Here is a 22252-nt window from a genome sequence, read left to right on the forward strand (position 1 = left end):
TTTTGGAGAGCGCTTGAGGCGCTCTGTCAAATTAATGGGCAATAGCTGTTTATGCAGCTAATTACTTTGGTAGTATTCTAAACTAGTAATGAAGAGTTATTCCTAACACTTTGAGATATTTTATTTTTTAATTTTATTGGGTGCATCCATACTCGTCAGATATAATCCGTCAGTCTTAGAAAAAAAAAAAAGAAGAAGAAGAAGGAGGAGGAGGATAGCTGATTGGATAGTTGTTTATGTAGCTAGTTATTTTGGTAGTATCCTAAACTGGTAATGAAGAGTTATCCCTAACACTTTGAGATATTTTATTTTTTAATTTTATTGGGTGCAACCGTACTCGTCAGATATGATCCATCAGTCTTAGGAAAAAAAAAAGAAGAAGAAGGAGGAGGAGGAGGAGGAGGAGGGCTTTCCAATTTAGGTAGTCGGCGGACAACGCTAAAGAAGAGCGAGTATATTTGCCACGTGTCGAGTAAAGAAATGAATTTGAAGTTTTGTTGTGATTCGGATCCGAGCAGATCAAAGTGGGAACACCTTACGGTACGGACAATGGAGGAGGCGAGAGGGGTGTAAGTTTTGCTGCTGGTTTGCCGTTAGGATGCCTATTTTTTTATCCTTCTTTATTTTTATTTTATCAGTAAACAAGGGCACACAAATGCGAATAAAAATAATAATAATAATGTGTTGTCGACTAATTTGATATCCAAAACTTTCATGGTGTATTAATCCAATCAAATTGATATGATCGAGTATTAATAATTTGGATGAAGCAAATTAGGCAACGTATTTGACATTCTAGAGAATTATTATCTGATACGAGTGAGAGTTAGAAAAATCATTTGGCAAATGCTAAAGAAGAAAGGAAACATAGGAAAAAGAGAAGTCTGAAAAAAACAAAGAAATGTAGAGACAACAAAACATAAAACCTAGAGAGAACATAATAAGATACCAATATTTATTATTTTAGAACAATAAATATATAGCAGATATAGTTTAGTGGTAAAAATGTGACTCGTCCTATCAAAAACTTAAATAGTTGAAATCCAATTTTAGCTGGGCCTGCTTCTAGTGTGCAAATGTATACAGAACATGCTATACAACATACACACAGTGCGTGCACATCATATAAATATATTTTTAATAAATATTTCAACGGCACATTAATATAAAAGATTAATGTTATATGAAGATACTAAAAATTATATATATATATATATATATATATATATATATAATTTATCTTGGTTTTCTTTGATTTTGGATGTGTCTTAAACACCAAAGTACCATATTGAATTCATGTAGTCACGGCTGAATACTGAGACTATGGACAAAGTTCTCTACTGTAACTGGGATAGGAGCAAACATCCTAAGAGATTGGGATTTATGGAAATTAGAGTTTGGATGGGACTTGGGAGAGGGAAACTGGGTGGTATAGAGTGAATATAGAGCAGAGCATGGAATTCCGAGATCATGCATGAATCACCATCGTGGACCCAAACTCTTTCTTTTTTTTTCTCTCTCTCTAGATGAAATCTCAAATCATAAAACCAAATCCTGGATCTCAAAATAAATAACAAACTTGGCATCTCCATCATAGATATTTAAAGAATTGTGTATTATCTGAAGTAGGAAATCATAAATAGGTATATTATCCAAAATGGGAATCATAAATAGCTAAGCTTGGCACCAAAATTCTTTCTAGCTTTGAATGGTCACCATGATTCTTATTAGATCCGAATAGTCAAAATACAAATATTTAATCCTCTCTAGAACCTGCAATAGTAGAGCCTCATGGACTACGCCATCCCTTTTTCATAGTTTTGGTGGTCAGGATTTTTGATTTGATTCAGCTTTTTGATAAAAATTATAGCATGGTTGCTCCAACCAAGGATTATTAGATATTCACATATGACACCAAAATCGCCATGTGTGGCCATATTAAAAACATTGTATGTGGAAAAACCCTACAGCTATGAAGTTTAGAACCACCCATGAGCCATGGGCAAAGGCTAGTGATTTCTGAGCTAAGAATACAGTCAAGCTTGACTCTATCAGTGTCTGGCCACTTCAACCAGAACAGAGCTCCATGCCTCCAACTTCTTCGCCAGCAACAGCATTGGCGTTGCGAGACGTTTGAGGATGCTCACCAAAGTGATGAGTTTAATCGTGAGAGTTGTCTCCATTCCCAAATCATATGGTCTGAAAAACAAATAGTCTAGGTTTTTTTTTTCTTTTTTTCTTTTCTATGAGATTCGAACGAGTCTATTTCTGATACATATAAATATAGACCTAGCTTAATCTGTAATTCCAGCCTGATCATGTAACCAAGCCTCTGAAATGCCGATCTTAATCTAAAAAACTGATACCATGAGAATTTTGTGTAGCTTCATATGTTAAAAAGTCGAGCTTATTTGTAACTACCCTACATTTATCAGGCCAGTACCATTGCTTTTGCCCTTAACAACGCAATCTGAAGCAAGTTCAAACATCCATACCAAGAAACCCAAAATAAATAATATCACAACATAGGCACATTGTTGATTTTGCTGTGTTGCCGATGTCCAAATCTGTGCAAACAAAAAAATAAATGCACATTGAAAACGTAATCTAAAGCTCATGCACAACCTTTATTCTATCTTCGGAATAACACAAACCAGGCGAACTGCATGGTTAAAATTATAAATCGGCACTTATGGCTACTTCTACTATTTCTTCCAACCTCTTGTTCCTCCAAAATGCATCCATAATTCAGATATTAGGAAAATTATTTTTTAATGCAAATAATCCATACATACTGATCAAAGGTTCTGAAGGAAGTTCCTCCAGGATCACAAACTGTTGGAGAAAAACCTCACCGTCTCAATAGCACAACATAAATTTTACATGGCAATCTTAAAAAATTTTGACAACATACTTGACTACTGAATCCCAGAAAAGCAATGACACTTTCATGTACCCCACAAATATCAGATCTAGTAAAGGTCAGATCATCAAATGGTATCGTCATGTTTTAATTTCATTATGTCAAATCTGCCAAGGGGGTAAAATGAAAAAAATTAACAATTACAGAATATATCAAATAACGTCCATAAATAGTACAGATACCTGAAAATCACATATCCAATCATAATCTCCCTTTCTCAAGGAGAAGAACCTTGTTTAATAAAGAATACCAGAAATTTCCAATTCCGCATCGCTACCTTTCTAGCAAAAACCTCATAAAAAATCAGCAGTTATTCCAAATCTTAATGGCCGTTTCGGCAAACACATAAGAGAGATGATTACAATAGCTGTGATCTTTGATAACCACAGCTAAATGAGATGTGCTTTCTTCAAAAATCGGATAGTTCTGCAATAATATGGCCATATTGATTCAATATAATCAAGATATTTCTCAACCGCCCACTCTTCAAGTTGTTTGACTTTGCCTCTGAAAAGAGCTCTGTAATCTAAGTTTTTGATGTTTATTAAAGGCTTCCAGAAAAGGGCCCAGAGAAATGCTTTGAGCTTTCCCTCATTTATGTAATTATGGACCAACAAAGAGTACGTTGGTAGGTTCTTTACCAATCTAACAGCTTGCATGAAGAGGAAAAGATACAGTGAGCAGAGCCCTTCAATGATTTTTATATAGAGGGCGACTATCAGAGGCCCAAGAACCCATAAAGGTGTCAACTCCTTGGTGACTTCAACTCCATACACCAGTTTGACAGTTAGGTACCATGGTATGCTGCAAGAAAGAGCACATAAGTTAGCTTTTTTTATAGCTAGAATCTAATTTCGCTCATAGTGGGCAAAATTATGAGTAGCAGATAAATAAATTGCAGTAAGATAGTCCTACTACGATAAGGAGCACAGAAATTCTTGTTTTAATTCTTTGATTCATTGATGACATAAGGATAAACCACATTATATTTGAAGAATGCAGTGGAATAATTGGCCTCATTAAACAGCAGATATAAACTATCCAATTCAAAAACCCTCCAACCTAAAATAAAAATAATTAAAAAAAAATCACATGTGTTTTGACAAATTCCATGACATGTACTTACCATATAACTAAAAAAACATAATTAATTAAACAAAACCTCCTCAGACAGTATGCAAACTCACAGGAACATTCAAGTAGAAGGCAAAAGTAACTGAATAATATAAATATCCCATGGCATTAATTGGATGTCAACGATTATTAAAGTTATAAACTATAGATAAGTGTTAGAATACTTCAATTTTTCTCATGGTTGACCGTGACTTAGAGGTTGATTGTTTAACAAAAAAAAATGAAGATGAATCAGTTTTACAAAAATAGCTGTTTGGTTGTTTTCCACAAAATCCTTTTTCCTAAAACTGGCAAGTTATAAAACCTCAAAATTGAAGTTTACCCAAAAAAAAGGTCCCACCTTGTTTTTCATAAAACAAGTTCTACAGAAATTATGTTTTATAATTATATGATTTAGAAAAACTTGTCAATAACCAGACAGCCCCTTAGGTCAATGGAAAAGCATTATCATAATGACAGGCTCCTGATTTTGCCGCTGATGTGAGGACTTAAATTCACCAACTAATTAAAGTGGAAAAATCAAATAAATAGCAAATAGAAGAACTACATCAATAAAGCAAATAAACTAATTTCATTCAATCTAAAGTCATACATCTGTGATACCTTTGGTACGGAGGATTATTATGAAGACCAAGATAAACTCGAGAGTTCAGACTTCAGACCTTCATTCTAGAGAGGATCCAAATATTAGGATGACAAGGCTATAAGAGACCCATTCCCTTCCAATAGCTGCAGTCATGTAGAGGTTCAGAAAGAGTCCAAATGAAATCTTCTTGCCTTCTTATGATGCAGAAAAGTAGTTTTTTCCCTTAGGTAGTTTCTTACATTGGTAACTTCCTCCTTGGTTGTTGCTCTTCCAAATACCTTCCTTTTGATTAAGGTCGGAGGAACCGATACCGGACACCGTACCGGTTCTCTGGCGGGGCGACTTGGTATGGGCCGTGCCGGGCCGTACCGAGAGAGGAACAGTGGGAGAGAGGAAGAGAGAGAGAGAGAGAGAGAGAGAGGGCTGGAAGAGGGTGGCGAACGCCGGCGGAGGTCGGCGGAGGCTGCGGGAAGCAAGGCCGCGGCCACTGCCCCTGTCTCTTGCCGACTTTACTTAAAAATCACGAATTTTTTTAAAGTCGCATGAGCGGCCGCGGCCTAGCTTCCCACGGCCTCCGTCGAATCCGTCGGCGTCCCGCCTTCTCTCTCTCTCCCTCCCCCACTAGCTCTCTCTCTTTCTTCTTCTCTGGCTCCGGCAGCAGGTTTTGTTTCCGTTGCTGGAACCGTACCGGTGAGCCATCGATATTATTCGAGACGGCCGAAACCGCCCGGTTCAGGACAGTTCCGCCGCCCCTGATTTTTATAGTCAATTCCATGAATAACTGCCAACATATAGCCTCTTGCATGGCTTCTTGTACGAATGACAAGTAACCAAGCCCAATTTGTCCAAGTATCATTTTGCAGTAACTCAATCTTGTTGATTTGTACTGGTTACAGTTGGTCAATAACCACTTCTTTTATATCAAGACTAAGTCAAAAATCTAACTGCATATATAACGATTAAGCCATACTCAAAATTTATTTTTAAAAGGTTGCAGGACACTCCAGCTGCCACAGTATATCACACCATCTGTACGGTCGAGACTATATAACACAAAAACTTTATAATTAGCTGGGAAGAAGATGCAAAGGGAGAAAAAAGAGATCAGGGAGGTTAATAATGCAATCCAATTGTAGGGCATTGGAAAATGGAAACAACTTTTAGATACATTGAAATTATCCCAATATTCTTGTTGTGAAATCAATGGCCTCTCCAATTCTTCCTACTCCGTATCACTACCTCCTCTCCTTAGCCAAACAAAAAGGTTCACGATATATTTTCTTCCACACATGGAAGGGATATGGAATCCATACAGCCCCAATCAAGGACTGAAATACACAAATATTGAAATTCATCACATGTGCATATAGCTATCAGAGAAAATCACCCAATATAATATGAAAATCATATATTATTGCAAGCATGGAGAATGTGATCTTACAAACGATGACATCAATTGCAGTCAACACGATATCCCTATCAAGTTAGTGTGAATATACAAGCACAATCAAGTGAAAAAATTGAAAAGCAAATAACAATTATGAGCAAAAGCACTTATCTCAGAACTTACAATATCAATAGTGGGATGGATATTGCTGCATCAAGTCCCAAAAAGTACACAAGTGCAGCCTTCAGCATTATCCCTGCCTTCATTCTCACAGTCACTTGTTGACCTTCAGAAGTTACACCCTCAGCATGTTCTTCCCAGATATTTTCATCCATTCTCTGACTAGATGTCTGTGTGCGCAACATGATCAACCACTTTCTGAATAGTTTTTGTATTGCAAGAGATCCAGCTCTAGTGTCTTCTCTGCCTTCAGGTGCATAAGATAACGGATGCTTCTGTACATTATGAGAATCAGACAAAATTTCTTCACTATCTTCTTGTGTGGAGAGCTGAACTGGTGCCTTGGGAAATGTTGAGCAACTGTCTCTGGCTTCTGGTTCATCATTCTGGGCATTGCCTTTAAAATATGACACTTTGAAAGCTCTCCCCTTTTGTAAAATAATGGGCCGGCCTCTGGTACAGCAAGCATAATAACGCAAGAGAGTTGACAGCTTGTGAGATTGTGAACATGATAAGACTTCACATGTACTTGATGTACATGACATTCTATCAGTAAAATATAACTATAATACAAACAATGAGATTTCTCCAGGACAACAGAAGAGAACTCTTTTTCATAAGCATAGGAACATCAGAGAACAGTATTTCCAATAAAAGATAAACTAATCAAGTGAAAACACTGCACAGATTTTTTTGTTCATTCTATGCATCTTTCAGAAGATAATGAACGGTCAAGTGGAAGCACACACAGTCTCTTCATAAATTAAAAATCAAAGCCAGATATTTTTGAGACATACTTTTTATTGCAGTGGGTGCCACTTACCATTGAAACATTAGGATATTCTGAGACAATCTATATTAGAAACGATAAAGCTATACAAGGACATAACTGCAAAAGCAATATGCACCACTGATTTGAATAGAAAAATATTAACCTCATAATGACAAATTAACCAAACAGTAGTGTGAGACTCTCCACAGTAACAAGTTTGGCAAAACAAGCTTCGCTATAACACTTACAAACTTACATGTTATAGAGATACCCAAAAGATATTTACCCATAATGTCAAATGGACTCAGATCTCTGCTTACAGCCCTCCAGAATACCATATTGAATTAAACAGCAAAGCTGATATTCGCATGAACATGTTATTGAACTTATCGAACTTTTTACATCATAACTTAATCTACCAAGCAAACACCATGAAGATGGGTTAAGGAGTTAACAATTTAAGTTTTAAAATTAAAAAATTCCTAATCTTATTAAACTATATATTAAACAACAACCACCACCAATAACTGTAGATAATCTTTGAATCAAAATTTTCAAATTTAGATAAAAGATAAAAATGAAAAAGAAAATTGGCTAAGCTGTCATTTGCCTCAGTTGCACTAGAATTCATCTCCAGATTTTTTAAGATGAGACTCAATCATCTCAATCTCTGGTTTTCCATTTCATATATTTGGATGCATCCATATGGATAAGGAACCTACAAGAAACGGAGATCTCGTTCAATGCTTTGAGCTGATTAGATAGGAAACCAAAGAGGCTCTGGTCTGCTGGTCAGCATCACTTTGTTTACCACAGTGCTGATGCTTTGGTCATACAATGGAATATCCAATTCGTATTTTACATATTGCAAATTTAATCATCGTTGCCACTTCAAAACTAAAATGTTAGAGAAGCACCTTATTTTTTTTTCATTCTCAAAAAGAAATATTGGATGCCACAAATACAAAACATGTAGGAGAATAGGCATCAAAAAATACATGACTTGGAGGAACTTCTCTAGTGATGATAGCACATTAATTTGCATTATAAGTTTAACGCAAAAAAGGAAATTAAATAAATAACGGTTTCTCAATTCCTGTCATCCTTATGATCTATATATCCTTTTTGTTAAAACAACTCCAGATCCTATAATATGTTATTTATGACAAACCAATGATACAACAGCTATACAATAAAAAATGTATTTCAACATGAATAACATCTCACTCATAAATCTTTTACCTCTTACCTGAAATGAAACCGATGCTTCAATGGTATAAACTCATCTTTCCTTCCAATGAACTGAAATGCAGCACAAGTGCTCCACCTCACTCCATGGATCAATTCTTTAGGCCTCAAGGAATATGTTAAATAAGAACCCTGAAGCACAATACAGGCATGCATAATCATAGAATATCAGATATCTTGTTTGATATTACACATGGAAACAGTAATACTTAGTAATTAAACATGCAGACAAATATCAACCTACTGATTTTACATCTCCTATATATCCTTTTTAAGCCTAACTTCATGAAACTTCTATCGTGTTAAGGTGAGGAATTTGTGGTACTAATATCTAAATGGAGAAAAGAATGAGACAAACTTGACATTTATTTGGTACAAAATAAGAAGGTGAAACAAAAAAGGCGGCGTCAAGTTCTGCTTGAAGGGGAACCGACCTCCCAAGATCTGCTATCCAGGGGATGAGCCCTCCTAGTTCTATAGGGCATGTTTGGATTGAGAACAAAATGGGGGATATTACCGACAAAGTTGGGGTATATCCTGCAAAACGCCAAAAGAGGGTGGAGAATAGGGCCTCATACCATATGGGTGTATGTAGGCCCACAAGTCATCTCTATTCCACCACTTTGGTGGAATAGATATATGATGGAAGAGAACATACTTATCCCCTCCTAATTACTATTTTGCCCCTATCCAATCTTTAAACAGTCAAAAAAGTGGAAGGGCAATTTTGTCTAATGATAAAGTGCAAGCTATCACAAAATCCAATGTGAATTAAAGGCCCCTTATTCCCTGCACTTATCCCTGCAGCGAAATGCCAAAGAGCTCCTATTTTGCAAAATAGGTCAACCCCTCCAACAATACAAGGGAGATGGCTTCCGAAATCTTTTCCACAACCAAACACTACCCAAGGCCCCAATTTGGAAATACGATAAGGGCCTTCATCCCCCACTTATCCTGCTTTTATCCTCATATAATTGACAAACACAATAGTTTGGCCTCCAAGAATCACTTATACCTAACAATTTGGTCAAAACAGGTATAAATGGGGACTGGTGGTTCCTTAAGCCCCTTGGACTAGGTTTGTCCCCAGTTTTTTATCCCACAACCAATGATAAAATCCCTTTACCTAACAAAAAGTAGCCATAAAGTCAAGGGCAACATTTGTTTTCACTGAAACAAATTCATTATTGACATTGTACAAACTAAGCATGAGTTGGAAATAAAATTTGCTTATCCAAAAAAAAAAAAACAATGTTATCCCACCTTATTCTAGAACTAGATAACCTATCGAGGATAACTATGACTTGTCCTCATTTTGCCTATACTGTTTCCAAACTAGGCCTAGAAGAAAAAAACTTTCACTGAATTGTCTACCATAGTTTACAAAAGAATTACATGACTAATGGTGTGATGCCACATCATCACCACTTCCCGTTACTAATCAGCACTTAAACCAACTACTAAACAGCTAAAACCAAAAATAACTAGATGTCCATCATCAAATATCTCCTAGATTTAACAATTTAGATCTAATATTTTTAAATAAAATAAGCACATAACACTGCCCACTTAAGATGACCTTGTCCTTAAGGTCTACATGCATAAAATATGCAATTCCTCTACAATCCCAAATATTAGTTGCTTTAACTACAAGAAATTAGTCATGCCTTCTTGGCCTTTCATACGAGTTACGATTTTTGAAAATGCAAATTTCATCGAACACCATGGAAATAGTGAAAATAAAATATGCCTCCTCTTCCCTAAAATTTCGAATGCAAAAAGAAATATGACTAATGCATCTCATATGTTACATGCTTTTCTCTTGCAACAGTGTGTGGGTGTGTGTGTGTGAGAGAGAGAGAGAGATAAAGAGTGACTTAGTTCATAGTGAGGCCTCCAACTGGTCCACTTCAAAGGGAATCCAACCTGAATAAAAGCCATAATAAATTCATTCTCTCCATCATCCATCATCAGATACAACTATAATACAAAATTCCAAATTTAGACACTTGCATCAACTAATCTGCATCCCAACCCATATTCTTATAACCACCTCTCTCATCTTCGATCATTTTTTCTCCTACCACATCATGCACGCACTTTGCTTGTTTCTTCTAATGGACCAGTACTTTCCTATTTCCACCGTTATTGTCAAACAAAACTTGAACTAGTACAACTCTTAATTACTAACCACTTCTTCTATAACTTGCAAGCTCTTGCCGCATGATGACGCATATTGATCAAATAGCAAATGATGCAGACGAAGAAAGGATGCAATGGACAAAAAAAAAAAAAGGCTTCAATTGTTAAATCAAGCAAGAAGGCTAAAATAGCATTCATCTAGATGAAAAAGGCATTGGTCCAAATCGTCCGATCATTGCACTTGAGAAACAAGTTGAAACCTCAAAATCGCTCAATAAATTCAGTTTTCCCTTTTTCTCTTCTCCCAATTATACGACGGTGTCTTAGGGAGTGTTATTTGGATTAGAAGATGAATTTACTCTTCAAAGCATCATTTCTGCTGCCTTATCATGATCAATGATGTCTGGTTAAAGTCCACTCTTATATTTGTTATTTTCAGATTGCTGCATGTTTCTTGTCTTGTGGTGTTACATGTTTGTAGTCTCCTCCTGTTGTAGTTTGTGCCTTTGAAGCCTGTAGTGGAGAACGTGGGTAGGTAGTTAGATGATGCTGGAGTCCTATTGTTGCATTCTGTAGAAAAGATCAGAATGGAAAGGACAATTAAGCGTTATCCTCATTCTTGAATTTAGGAGGTTGGCTCCCTTGAAGCACCCAAGACCTTCTTCCTCTTCTTCTCTAAACTCCACGGCCAAGTCATAAATGACCACTCAAACAAGTGAATAATTTTTCCCCCCGAGGGTCAGAAAAAGAACTCAAAGGCCCTGAAGGGAAAAAAATAGTTAAAAAGCAAAAATGACTCCATGCTTTTCATCAAATAACCCCAATAAAAATAATTTAAAATCTATTTTCTAAAACAAATAAGAAAAAACAAATTTTTACAACAAAAATAGCCGCAACCAATCATGATTCAGTGGAACAGGACAAAGTATGCAAACAACAAGAGGCTGGATTTCTGATACCACATACCTGCGTCTGGTGTGCTAACAACGCCATGTTCCTAATTTCGAGCCCTCATTTTTCAACCCTAGATGCCCTGGAATTCCAGTAAACAGTTTCATACTTACAGATATGCCGCCCATTTCATTAATATCTTTAAAAAATCAACACAAATATAAATTCGGAACCAGAAATCAGCAGCAGCATGAAAAAGAAACTTTGGGGATAAAAAAGTGATGGAAAAAGGAAAGGAGTTACCTTGAAAGCTTGGGTCCCGCCGCCCTCTGCTGCCGCCAATTCCCCTCCTTCCCTCCGCCGCCGGACGCCGTGCGGATCCCGTCCTCCCTTCTCTCTCTTCGTCTTTCTTATCTGAAATTGCGCTGGAATTGTCCTCGTGTCTCTCTTCTCCCTCGCTCTTATCTGAAATCTCCGAAATCGCTGCCCTCGGTTAAATAGAGGCCGCTAATCGAATGGGGAATGGTGGCGGATTAATTTGGGCCTGCGATTTGTCTTTTCAGGCTTGCGGGCTTGGAATTTTCGGTATTTGGATTCCCGACCCGCCCGGCCCGTTTAGACCACCATTCTTATGAATGGTTGCTCAACTGTCTAGGTCGAGCCAAGCCCAGCCTGGGGTATATATTTAGAGAGATTAATAGAACTGCAGATTGGATGGCTGTCTTTATGACCAATCATTCCGAAAATATCGTGTAAGCTGGGGAGAGAGAGTTGCTCCGTACACTTCATGATTTTTTGTTTTTTTGACTTTATTAGATATATTCATACACGTACTGTAAATATCTATTTTAGCAAAAAAGAAAAAAAAATTATCTAGGTCTATGCCTTCGATCTTCTAACAACTTTATTTATTTAGAATTTATTTAAATATTTCTTTAGAATTAAGCTAAAAATTACATTAAAAAAAAATTATCCTTCTTGTAGCTCAAAGATTAGGATCTGAGCTTGGTTTAGACAAGCTCTTAAAAAATACAACTTGCATGGAACAACCGGCATGATTTGTGCAGTATTTTTAGCCCAATCACGTAGCAATGGTGAAATATGCCATTAGAGTTTTCATATCCTATGGCTCAATTACTCGTCAAATACCTTACATGCTTTGTAAATATTTCTATATAACAAGCTAGGACTAAACACACGCATGCATGAATCCTCGCAAGCGTTGGTCGCCGATGAGGCAAGGGAGGCTGTCGGAGCTGGAGAGGAGGCTGAACTTGCCGTAGTTCTTGAACTGGCGCTTGGTCTTCTCCATGGTGGCTTTGATTGCTTGGGCTAGGACGGAGTCGAGGACGTACTTATTGAGAGACGCCTCCAGCTTCTCAAGGGATTGGTTCTCGCGTGGACTCCTTGCAAGGGGTCAGCCCGGCGATGTCGGCGGCGGAAGAGGGGAAGAGGATGGAGGAGAGAGCCATGGAAGCAGAGGACTTGAGACACGAGGAGACGGCCTCATTTTCTTGGGATTGGGAGGAAGAAGAGCAGAAGATGGAGACTCGGGGCTTGGAGTGGAGACGAGGGAGCCCGGGGTTTTGGGGAGAGCAAGTTGGAGAGGGTGGTGTGGTGACGTGGTGTAGCGGATGGAGCCGAGGCTGGCCATTTTGCTCCCCTCTTTCTTTCTGTAGGAAGGTTGGAGTGGTGGAGCTGAGGTGGGGATCTTTACTACATTGATTTCAAGGTAGTTAAACTTTGTAGTATATTGTTATCACTAAAAAAAAATTTGTAGGTCACCGCGCCAAATTAGTTGCGGCGGAGAGCCGGCAAACTTTTGACTCATCGGTGGTATGTGCCGAGCTTAAAGCAGCCTATAAAGACATCTACTATACGAGGCGGACACTGAGTGCAAACCGTATTATTTTTTAGAACAATTCAACCACAATGATTGAGTGAATCCGAGGACGGAGATGCACAACTGAAAATCTGCCGCTAATCTATGAGATTCGCAGGTTGATGGAGGAGCGTGACTTCCACCCGATTTCGAACGTGTTCAGGAAGGCTAATGGGATGGCCAACTGAATGACCTTCTATGTGTCCCACCTCTCTAGTAGTTTTATTTGGATGGGCAATAAGTCTATATCAGAATCATTATGTAATATTTTATTTTCTGATTTTGTTGGCTGTGATAGTGTGTAAGCCACCGTTAAAAAAAAAAAAAAAAAAAACTGTAGTTTATTTTGTATAGCTGTTTGCTGCATGACCTTCAGATGGGACCATCGATCAGATCTGATGGCTCATTGTGCAGGTGGCAGTACAGGTGATGTATTTTCATGGTAAAAATGTCCAATAAAAAATTGGTGAAGAATGTTGTAATAAATTATACAAGGAGATAAAGGGGAACCAAGAAAAAATCACGAACTGTTTAATGAGGCAAACGCATCAATACTACATTGAATTAAAACTTTTAAAAGAACTTGCTGGATTTAAAGTTTGAACACCATGGATATTGTCAACCTAAATGTTAATAGCAAAAGGAATAAAGAGAGAACATAGGTTGTTTCATATAAAATACAATAGCATATACAAAATCAATGTAGATATGCGGTTGTAGAAGCCCTCATATCCACAAGCTTTGCTCGTTAGCATTTGTAAACCATCGTGCAAGATTAATTGTTTGAATTGAAAGCACTGCATTTCTCTTCTAAAATTTTTTCACATCAGTAGGGAATTTGACTCAATAGCCCAGTCATTAACTAGATATGCTTACAAGCAAAATTATCTAACATCATGGAATTATTCCCCTCAATTTATTCAGTTGTTGCAGTTTCATTGTATCATAACTTTTAACAACAAATGGAAAAAAAAAACAGTTTTATACAAGGTTTTTTTTTTGTGAGAGACTACAAACTAAAGGTAATAAATTGAAATATCTTAGAGCTGCAAGGTTTTAATTTTTTAGGTGCTAAAAAAAACCCAAATAATAAAATAGGAAAACAGCAAAAAAAAAAGTGCAGGAACATATGTATTACCGGTGAATTTGAAACAACATTAGAAAAGATGAAAAAGAACAGGCGTTAAACATCCAGATACGGGGAAAAAAATATCGACTCATAAATAAGGGATCAAGCTTGTTGATGTTTGATCATAGGTGACAACAAATTTGTTTAGCAGCAGAACCAGTAACAAATGTTTCAGCAATAGAAAACAAATGGAGCAGACCGCTCCTGGAACTGGACAACAAAAGACTGGCAAGAGAATATTTCAATTTTCCGTACCCTAAATGCTGCCGGTGCATCCCTTCGTAGCAGTTAAATAATCATCAAAATGCGTGGTGATCCTCAAAGAACTTAACAATAGCATCCAGACAACCTTGACAAAATCTAAAGATGAATAAGTAAACTCCATATATTCTCATCCAGGAGCTAGCAATTGAGCTCAAGATTACAATATTTCCTCGGAAAACATGCAAGAACACGACCATTCAACAAGTCTGAAACAATTTAAAAGGCTTGGGTATTTAACAGCCAAAATTGCATTATGCAGAACCTCTTTTCTCTTAACTTTTTGACAACTCTGTAGGGCTAAATGGAACTGAGAGTGTACAAGCTGTGTGTAGGACGAAGCCAATTTCTGGTAGCTGTCAACCCAAAAACCAGATGTTAATGAGGGGCAACTTCTCATCTATGACCTATGAGTTTTGAATAATTGCAACTAGAATTTGCACCAACTAGCAGAACTTTGTCAAGTGGAAATAACACTTGATGGTTATGTGAAAAGGCAAAGGAACTGCAATGACATAACACCTCAATCAACAAATGAGAAAAGATAGGAAGTATGTAACAACTCGTCAGCAAGATTCGCCGTCTCGGTACCGGATCCCATATTGTTACATCCTATTACAATATCGGTATGCAGTACGGTACAAAACAGCCAAGCATATCAAGTATCAGTACGGTACAAAACTATAATATTGGTAAGGTACTAATATGGTACAGTATGTTTGGTACAGTACGGTGCCGACCGGTACAGCAAATCTTGCTGTTCACCACTCCTATTAGAATTTGTCTCAAGGGCATAAGGTTTAGGATATGGTTTCTGTGTGTGTGTGTGTGTCTGTGTGTGTGTGAGAGAGAGAGAGAGAGAGAGTAATATTACCAGTCTCTCCCGAATTAAATTCTAAGGCAGGTTACGGTTAAGCAAGCCTTGAAAAGATAAGTATAGATCCTTGTTATCTGTACCAAATATCTCTTCTGCCTTTTTTAGAGTTTCCTGCAAGTCAGTAGAAGGCATGTAACACTGATTATCTACCACTGACTTGACAGATAAGGAGATTTGCCAGATCAGCAGTGAACAAAGGATGCAACAACTTACTTCCCGTGACTGTCTGTGAGCATTGAGTTCCTTGATATTAGCTAAAAATGCTCCAAACTGTTCATAAGAGAGTCGGCTCCTGAAATGCATAAGCAGCGGGATAGTTTTATAACAAGCTGGCATCAGCTAATCCTCTATAGCGTGTCCAGAAGCATATACTGACCTAACATGACGGAAGAATTCTTTTCCATCAATACGAGGAGTGCGTCCTGAAAACAAGAACACAAAGTAATTTATCATAAGCTTGCTAGTATAAATGGTTCATGCTGACTGTTCCTATCTGTAAGAGCAAAATGGGATAGTGAAATGACTTGACTATTTCAAAGCAGTTTCAGCCTGTTCCATGTAAAATTATATTAGCTCCAATTCATGTTCATTGGCTTGCGTGAAACCCTTGAATTAATCTGAATAGGATAAACAAGACAAAACATATAAGGTTTATTCACAATACATTAAGCATACACTGCCATCATCCATTATCTAGATTTTCATGCATTTAGCTACTAAGTTGCAATTTTTATCTAAAAATACTGCTTTCCTTTTGAAGAATATTCCCTACCTATCTAGAGCATACCAGACAGCCATAATAATTACAATTAGTTTTCAATGTCTTATGATCCCTAATAATTGTTAAATTTTCCAAAGTTACATGTTTCAAAGTTTTTTCCCGTTATCTTCTAAATTTAGAGTATGTAAGTGACCCATATCTGTCCGAGAACATCCAAAGTACATAAAACTCTAAGGCTTTAGGTAAGCAAAAGAAATTCTAAACCATGAGGTACTCACAAACCTGGCATAGAGCGTCCACGAGGAGGAGAGCTAGCTGCTGAGGACTGCTGGCTCGATGGATACCATGGTGACATTCCAGTGTGCCCATCAAAGCGATGGTTTGTTGGTGAAGTGGCACCCGATGTCAAGTTTGGCGATCCTGCTATAGAATATCCTCTAGGAGACCCACTAGTTGATGTTACTTTTGGTGTAGCAGTTGGAGTGAGACGTGGGGCGATAGGTGGAGTAATGGAGAATTTCTGCCCAGCTGGGTTTGTCGCTGTAGCAAGAAGATGGCTCAAATTTCATCACCAACAATTCAAATTTCTGATAATGATCATAAAATATAAGGTTATACATGCACCATCTTGAATCATGTTTCCCACTTCTGCAGATCCACTGACTATATTTGATGCCGAGCAGCTAATGGTCCCTTCATCTTCTACTCATAGGCAGGAGAGCAATCATGCAAGCAACCAACAATAAGAAAAGACTTCGGTCCGGAAACACAGTCAGGTAAAAAAAGGGATCTTAAACCAAAATACAAACCTTTCCAAGAAGATGCTTTGGCAACTGACTGATCGTAGGTCCTTATATCAACGGTTTCTTGTGATCGCTAAGCAGAGCAAAAGAAGATCGTTATTAAAAGAAAAAAAACAAAGAAAATTCAATCATCTCAATTCATTAGGATAACAGAAAACTTCTGAAGAGTATTCATCGGGATATTTAATGGCAAATAATTGAATGAACTTACAGATGAATTATCATCATTCAGTGACTGCATCAAATGCCTCTTGAATGTCTCCAACTGCCAAAAGAAACAGTGTCTAAGACTTTCTAAAGAAAAAATTGATAAAGAACATGAAGATTCCAGATAAAAACAACAATAGTAAGTACAAAACATACAGCTGAAATAAAATCAGGTGCATCAAGAGCAATGTATCATTTGCCTGAAGTCATTGGGTATATGCCATATCATGACACAATTTCTTATGTTATAATAATGGATTTGCCAGACACTTAGGTTACATTAGGTAAAGACAAAAGAAACCTCACTTGCAGGACAAAGTACCAATAAGAGGCCATTAGTCCAATACTCTGACAAGTCAATTAACCAAGCAGCCCTTGCATCGGTGACATCACAAAACTCTGTACAAGAATGGTTGCTAGCACATATGATACTCTGCCAGTTGCAATGTAGATGATTCTGGTTCAGCTACTTGCAGCCAATCTACATTTTCAGAAATTGTGCCACCTACTTCCACAGATCATTTTTAACTCGACAGTTTGAGTATGCAAAACTAATTATCTTCATACAATAAGTTGATCTCTCCTCTCCTCTCTCCTCTCTCTCTCTCTCTCTCTCTCTCTCTATCTCTCTCTCTCTCTCTCCTCTGTGTGTGTGTGTGTGTTTGAAACCTTTGGAATCTTCATGTCAAGGAGATCCGATTTTACAATTGAAACATAATTCTAACTTGATTTAATTGCAATAAGTGGAGAATGTTCGTATATCCTATATTTCTATTTGAGGATCAAATTATTATTTCAGATAGGAATCTTCACGAACACTTTCCAGAGTCCACTCCAAAAGAAATGCACTGGTTCTTGACTACAGTTAACATCATAGCACATAATTACCCAAAAGAAACATAGTTTACTAGAAGTAATCTTCATTATTTTCCGCATCATTATATATGCACTACCCATCTTAGAGTTACCTCCTCCTAAACTGATGAAGGAAGCTTACATTGCAGACGTTTTCTGTCTTCCTGTCTCCATGTAGGAGTATCCTTGTATTAGACCTAATGAAAATAGCACACATAATTGCATATCATTGAGCTATGGACCCGAGTCCTTCTAATCATAGTTTTTACTAACAATGCTCAGTTATGTTCATCTCCTTTCAGACTTCCACAAAAGTTATTGAGAAATGTATAAGTCATGTTTTATGATAATTTGCAAAACTTCATCATCCAAAAGCAAGCATTGATGTCTAACATGAGGCAAAGGAAGCCTTCCTCTTTTAAGAAATCCACCTAATTTGCCCCTACCAACAGAAAATGTGTACACCAATGAACTGAAATCAAGCCCATAATTAATTAGAAACTATTGAAGTTAACCTAAGCCAACCAAAAAGAACCTTTTCCTTATTAGAGGAAACATAAAGAGTACATTTCAAACCGTAAAACAAACTAAAAGAATAATTTTTATGCCATCATTATAAAAGAAACATAGTTTACTAGAAGTAGTCTTCATTATTTTCCGCATCATTATATATGCACTATGCATCATAGAGTTACCTCCTCCTAAACTGATGAAGGAAGCTTATATTGCAGACGTTTTCTGTCTTTCTGTCTCCATGTGGGAATATCCTTGTAGTAAACCTAATGAAAATAGCACACATGATTGCATATCATTGAGCTATGGACCCGAGTCCTTCTAATCATAGTTAAGTATTTACTAACAATGCTCAGTTATGTTCATCTCCTTTCAAACTTCCACAAAAGTTATTGAGAAATGTATAGGTCATGTTTTATGATAATTTGCAAAACTTCATCATCCAAAAACAAGCATTGATGTCTAACATGAGGCAGAGGAAGCCTTCCTCTTTTAAGAAATCCACCTAATTTGCCCCTACCAACAGAAATGGTGTACACCAATGAACTCAAATCAAGCCCATAATTAATTAGAAAATATTAAAGTTAACCTAAGCCAACCAAAAAGAACCTTTTCCCTATTAAAGGAAACATAAAGAGTACAAATCAAACCATAAAACAAACTAAAAGAACAATTTTTATGTCATCATTATAAAACTTAAATATAAAAGGTAAATACCAAAGGTGCCCAACATGTCGCATTCCTAAATGAACATGCATAAAGCATACATTTTAATCGTTTAAGCAAGGCCTCAATAGAGTCACACCATCAGGATGACTTAAACTAATCAAGCTAATAGAGCTTGTAATGCTTGGAAAAAGACATCAGGAAAATTCTCTTCCAGCACATCCCAAAAATGAGGGTTTTACATCGAAAAAGATGAATCCAAGCCATTAACTTAGGTCAGAGTTTTCTTTGGAAAAGAAAACACAACGTAAGTAGTTTTCAGTTATCTTTGGAGAATTCCTGCATCTCCCGCTTCAAATTCTCCACAAAATTGGGTAAGGAAAACTTGATTTTCGTTTTGCAAAATTTTTTCTCCTTTATTATAAGTACACAAGCTATGGTGGTAAAGTTGAGGAATTGAGGCAATGAAAATATCCTTCTGTTATAGGAATTATTTTTAGATAATAGTTGGTGATTCTCAAGGTGATTTCAAATCCTACAAAACAAATTAATTGCAGCTAGCCCAAAAACTCCATATGCATGCAGATGGGACCCAACTAGAAGTAAAAATGTCAGATGCTAGTACGGAAGCTGGTGTAAAAGAGATGTGAAGATTTCTTCTTCCAAGTGTAGGATCTATGTGGACTATGATTTAGCCGCAAAAAGTGGTTCATTTTATAGAACAGAATAATGACAGTAATCAAAATTTGTTTCATTTTGACCTCTATAAGTGATCAAGAACAATATTTTCTATACTGACTCATTGCTATACTGACCCGATAAGGTACTAGTACATATAATATGGGGGCTCAAGACGATACTGAATCAACACATCACACAATTGTCTCACCTCCAACAGCATGCCATGTGTTGGTGCGGGGATGTACCATACCCAACCAAGGTTCTACTAGTCTCTATACTTGTACCAAATCATTTTGGTATAGTTTAACATTACTCCTTAAGACTAATCGAGAATGACTCGAATGGAGGGTTTCAGGTGATCTAGACCTTGCGTTTTCCAATTCGATAGTGCCACCTCGTTTAGAGGAGATATGGTCTTGTATGATGAACCACAGTACCAACCCAACCCCTACCATAAGCTACCAATACAGGGTCAGATACAGTGACTGAAAACATTAGATCAATGTGTTTGTTTAAGTTCTCGATGAAGGCCTTATGGAGTCATGCCAACACAACGATTCCAGTGCTAAAAAAATCAATCTAATAGGGTCTCACAATTTTAATTTTGTAAAGACTTGTCATCTTAAACTCTACAGAAATGTTAGCAGAGGGTTCTATAGTAAACCAATTTTTTTTTTTAAAAAAAAAACAGCCATGGATTTTGGCACAGGATTTTAATGCGGATTTTTGTCATAGTAGCAGATAGACAGCCTCTCCAAATTATCAGAAAAACTCTTGGATTATTTACAAAACTTTATTGATCATATGATTCTCTAAGCAATTCTCTCAAGTAATAAAACTAAACAAACTAAATTAAAAACATTCAACAATTCACAAATTTGCAATTTAATCATGATTTAGAAAATAAGATATTCCAAAATCACCGACAGATTACAGATCAGTGGTAATCTCTCTTCTTGTTGCTGCTGTTGGTGGTGATATATGCTCCTGAATTCAGCAGCAATAGGGCAATTCCTTCATTGGAGCAAGGTCTCATATTTTTAACACAACTGAATGTATATTACCTAAAATCTTTAGCAGCAATCTGACCGAACATTAAGAACTACGAAATTACGCGCACACAATATGAAGTAACTTACCAGAAACATAAAGAAAAAGGACAAAAAGGAGGAAAGAAGAAAGGCTCGCACCTTTGCTAAATCCCGGGCTAATTTCTTCGACGTCTGAGCCAGCGAATCACGCTCCTTTGACAGTTTAATCTAACAAAAATAATAATAAAAGAAAAGGAATTATTCTCTTCAAGCCTAACTAACAAGCAGCAAATCCCCATCAAATGCAGCAAAAGAGGCTTCCATGGCTCACATTCTCCTCGAAAGCAACCCTCAGCCTGGCGTCAGCCTCCTGAAACATCCGGTCGAGATGTGAGAGCTTGTCCTGGAGCTCGGCGATCGCCCGATCCTTCTCCGCTAGCTTCTGCCTCATCCTCCCGTTCTCCAGCTCCAGCTTCGACACCCGGGACGCGATCGCCATGGAGGTGATCTTCCTCGCCAGGTCCAGCTGCTCGTAGGGGTCCGTTGGGATCACCGCCAGGATCTCGTCCGGGAGGTGGTAGTCCGCCCCGCCACCGCACCCACCGCCGCCGCCGCTCTGCGTCATCTCCGCCGCCGAAAAAACCTAACCCTAGCTCCGGACCGCGAGATCGAAACGCTAACTAAGGCTGGTGAGGGGCTTTATTTGTTTTGTGAAGCCATCCGTTTCCATCGCTGCCTCCCTCTCGAGTCTCTCTCAAAATTTCTCTCGACCTTCGAGAGGGGAAGATGGAAATGGCGCGAACTTCGCTGATATCGTCGCCTAATTGCAGGTGATGATCCCGGGGGAGCGAGGATATCGATTTTTTTGTGCCATGATTGCTGTTTGGGAGCGAGATGTAGGGGTTTTGTCCTCCCTCGGAAAGTGGGTTCCGTGTACTGGTAAGTCTATGGAACAACAAATTCGAATTAGGGTTTCTACAGGATACGCTGTTCTGCGCAGCGAATCCGCTTCCGCCTTTGAGATCTAAAATTTGCTAGTAGCCACCGCTTCCGGTTGAGGATAGTTTGCACAAAAATATATATATTTTTTATTTATGTGAATTTTTAAAAATAAAAAAATAATATTTTTATAAAAAAATATTTATGTTTTACAAAACATAAAAATTTATGATGGACGTTGGAAACCTACTTTTTCACTGGTTGAAAATTGAAATTTTTTTTATAAAATTTTAGAATCCATATTTTTAATTCTATAGCCATAAAATTTAATTATCCGCATTTATATTCATAATTTTTGGAATCCGATTTATATCTATATTTATTTAAAACAAATATAAATATGAAGTTTTGCATCTGATTAACA

At 37.4% G+C, this 22252-nt stretch overlaps 2 protein-coding genes across 8 annotated transcripts; both read right to left on the reverse strand.

Moving 5' to 3' along the window:
- Window positions 1-2755: 2755 nt before the first annotated feature.
- On the reverse strand, window positions 2756-14229 carry LOC103702154 (uncharacterized). Of its 2 annotated transcripts, none has more exons than XM_008784468.6 (5): window positions 11567-14229; window positions 11339-11405; window positions 8232-8362; window positions 6214-6663; window positions 2756-3727 (listed from the first exon to the last, which is right to left on the reverse strand). In XM_008784468.6, exons 2-5 carry the CDS (start codon window positions 11363-11365, stop codon window positions 3313-3315), a joined length of 1023 nt encoding a protein of 340 aa, XP_008782690.3. In that variant the 5' UTR covers window positions 11366-11405; window positions 11567-14229; the 3' UTR covers window positions 2756-3312. The 2 variants fall into 2 exon arrangements, with proteins under 2 accessions (XP_008782690.3, XP_088573378.1); XM_088717252.1 differs by having other exon boundaries at window positions 8232-11133; window positions 11567-11732.
- A 136-nt stretch (window positions 14230-14365) lies between these two features.
- Window positions 14366-21956, reverse strand: LOC103702155 (uncharacterized protein At4g15545-like). 6 transcript variants are annotated; one of them, XM_039114484.2, is made up of 10 exons: window positions 21221-21951; window positions 21049-21117; window positions 17148-17201; window positions 16943-17009; window positions 16758-16835; window positions 16416-16673; window positions 15789-15834; window positions 15626-15704; window positions 15410-15523; window positions 14366-15040 (listed from the first exon to the last, which is right to left on the reverse strand). In XM_039114484.2, the coding sequence occupies exons 1-9, from the start codon at window positions 21512-21514 to the stop codon at window positions 15431-15433; spliced, it is 1038 nt and encodes a 345-aa protein (XP_038970412.2). In that variant the 5' UTR covers window positions 21515-21951; the 3' UTR covers window positions 14366-15040; window positions 15410-15430. The 6 variants fall into 6 exon arrangements, with proteins under 6 accessions (XP_038970412.2, XP_088573362.1, XP_038970410.2 ...); XM_088717236.1 differs by having other exon boundaries at window positions 14587-14891; window positions 16752-16835; window positions 21221-21956; XM_039114482.2 differs by having other exon boundaries at window positions 14587-15040; window positions 16752-16835; window positions 21221-21956.
- Between the last annotated feature and the right edge of the window lie 296 nt (window positions 21957-22252).

This window comes from Phoenix dactylifera, chromosome 1 (assembly GCF_051530095.1).
Source record: "Phoenix dactylifera cultivar Ajwa chromosome 1, Ajwa_hap1_PhDact_Kaust_v1.1, whole genome shotgun sequence".
In the NCBI taxonomy this organism is placed as follows: domain Eukaryota; kingdom Viridiplantae; phylum Streptophyta; class Magnoliopsida; order Arecales; family Arecaceae; genus Phoenix; species Phoenix dactylifera.

What these genes read in the sequence shown, in the direction of transcription:
- LOC103702154 (XM_088717252.1), bottom strand. Translation starts at nt 8,392, where the DNA reads ATGATTATGCATGCCTGTATTGTGCTTCAGGGTTCTTATTTAACATAT. An exon ending in AAGCATCGGTTTCATTTCAG is followed by an intron (nt 6,664 to 8,231) that starts GTAAGAGGTAAA and finishes TTGCTGTACCAG; the next exon opens with AGGCCGGCCCATTATTTTAC. An exon ending in TCCATCCCACTATTGATATT is followed by an intron (nt 3,728 to 6,213) that starts GTAAGTTCTGAG and finishes TCTTTCTTGCAG; the next exon opens with CATACCATGGTACCTAACTG.
- LOC103702155 (XM_088717236.1), bottom strand. Translation starts at nt 21,514, where the DNA reads ATGACGCAGAGCGGCGGCGGCGGTGGGTGCGGTGGCGGGGCGGACTAC. An exon ending in TGAATGATGATAATTCATCT is followed by an intron (nt 17,010 to 17,147) that starts GTAAGTTCATTC and finishes TGCTCTGCTTAG; the next exon opens with CGATCACAAGAAACCGTTGA. An exon ending in TCGTGGACGCTCTATGCCAG is followed by an intron (nt 15,835 to 16,415) that starts GTTTGTGAGTAC and finishes TCTTGTTTTCAG; the next exon opens with GACGCACTCCTCGTATTGAT.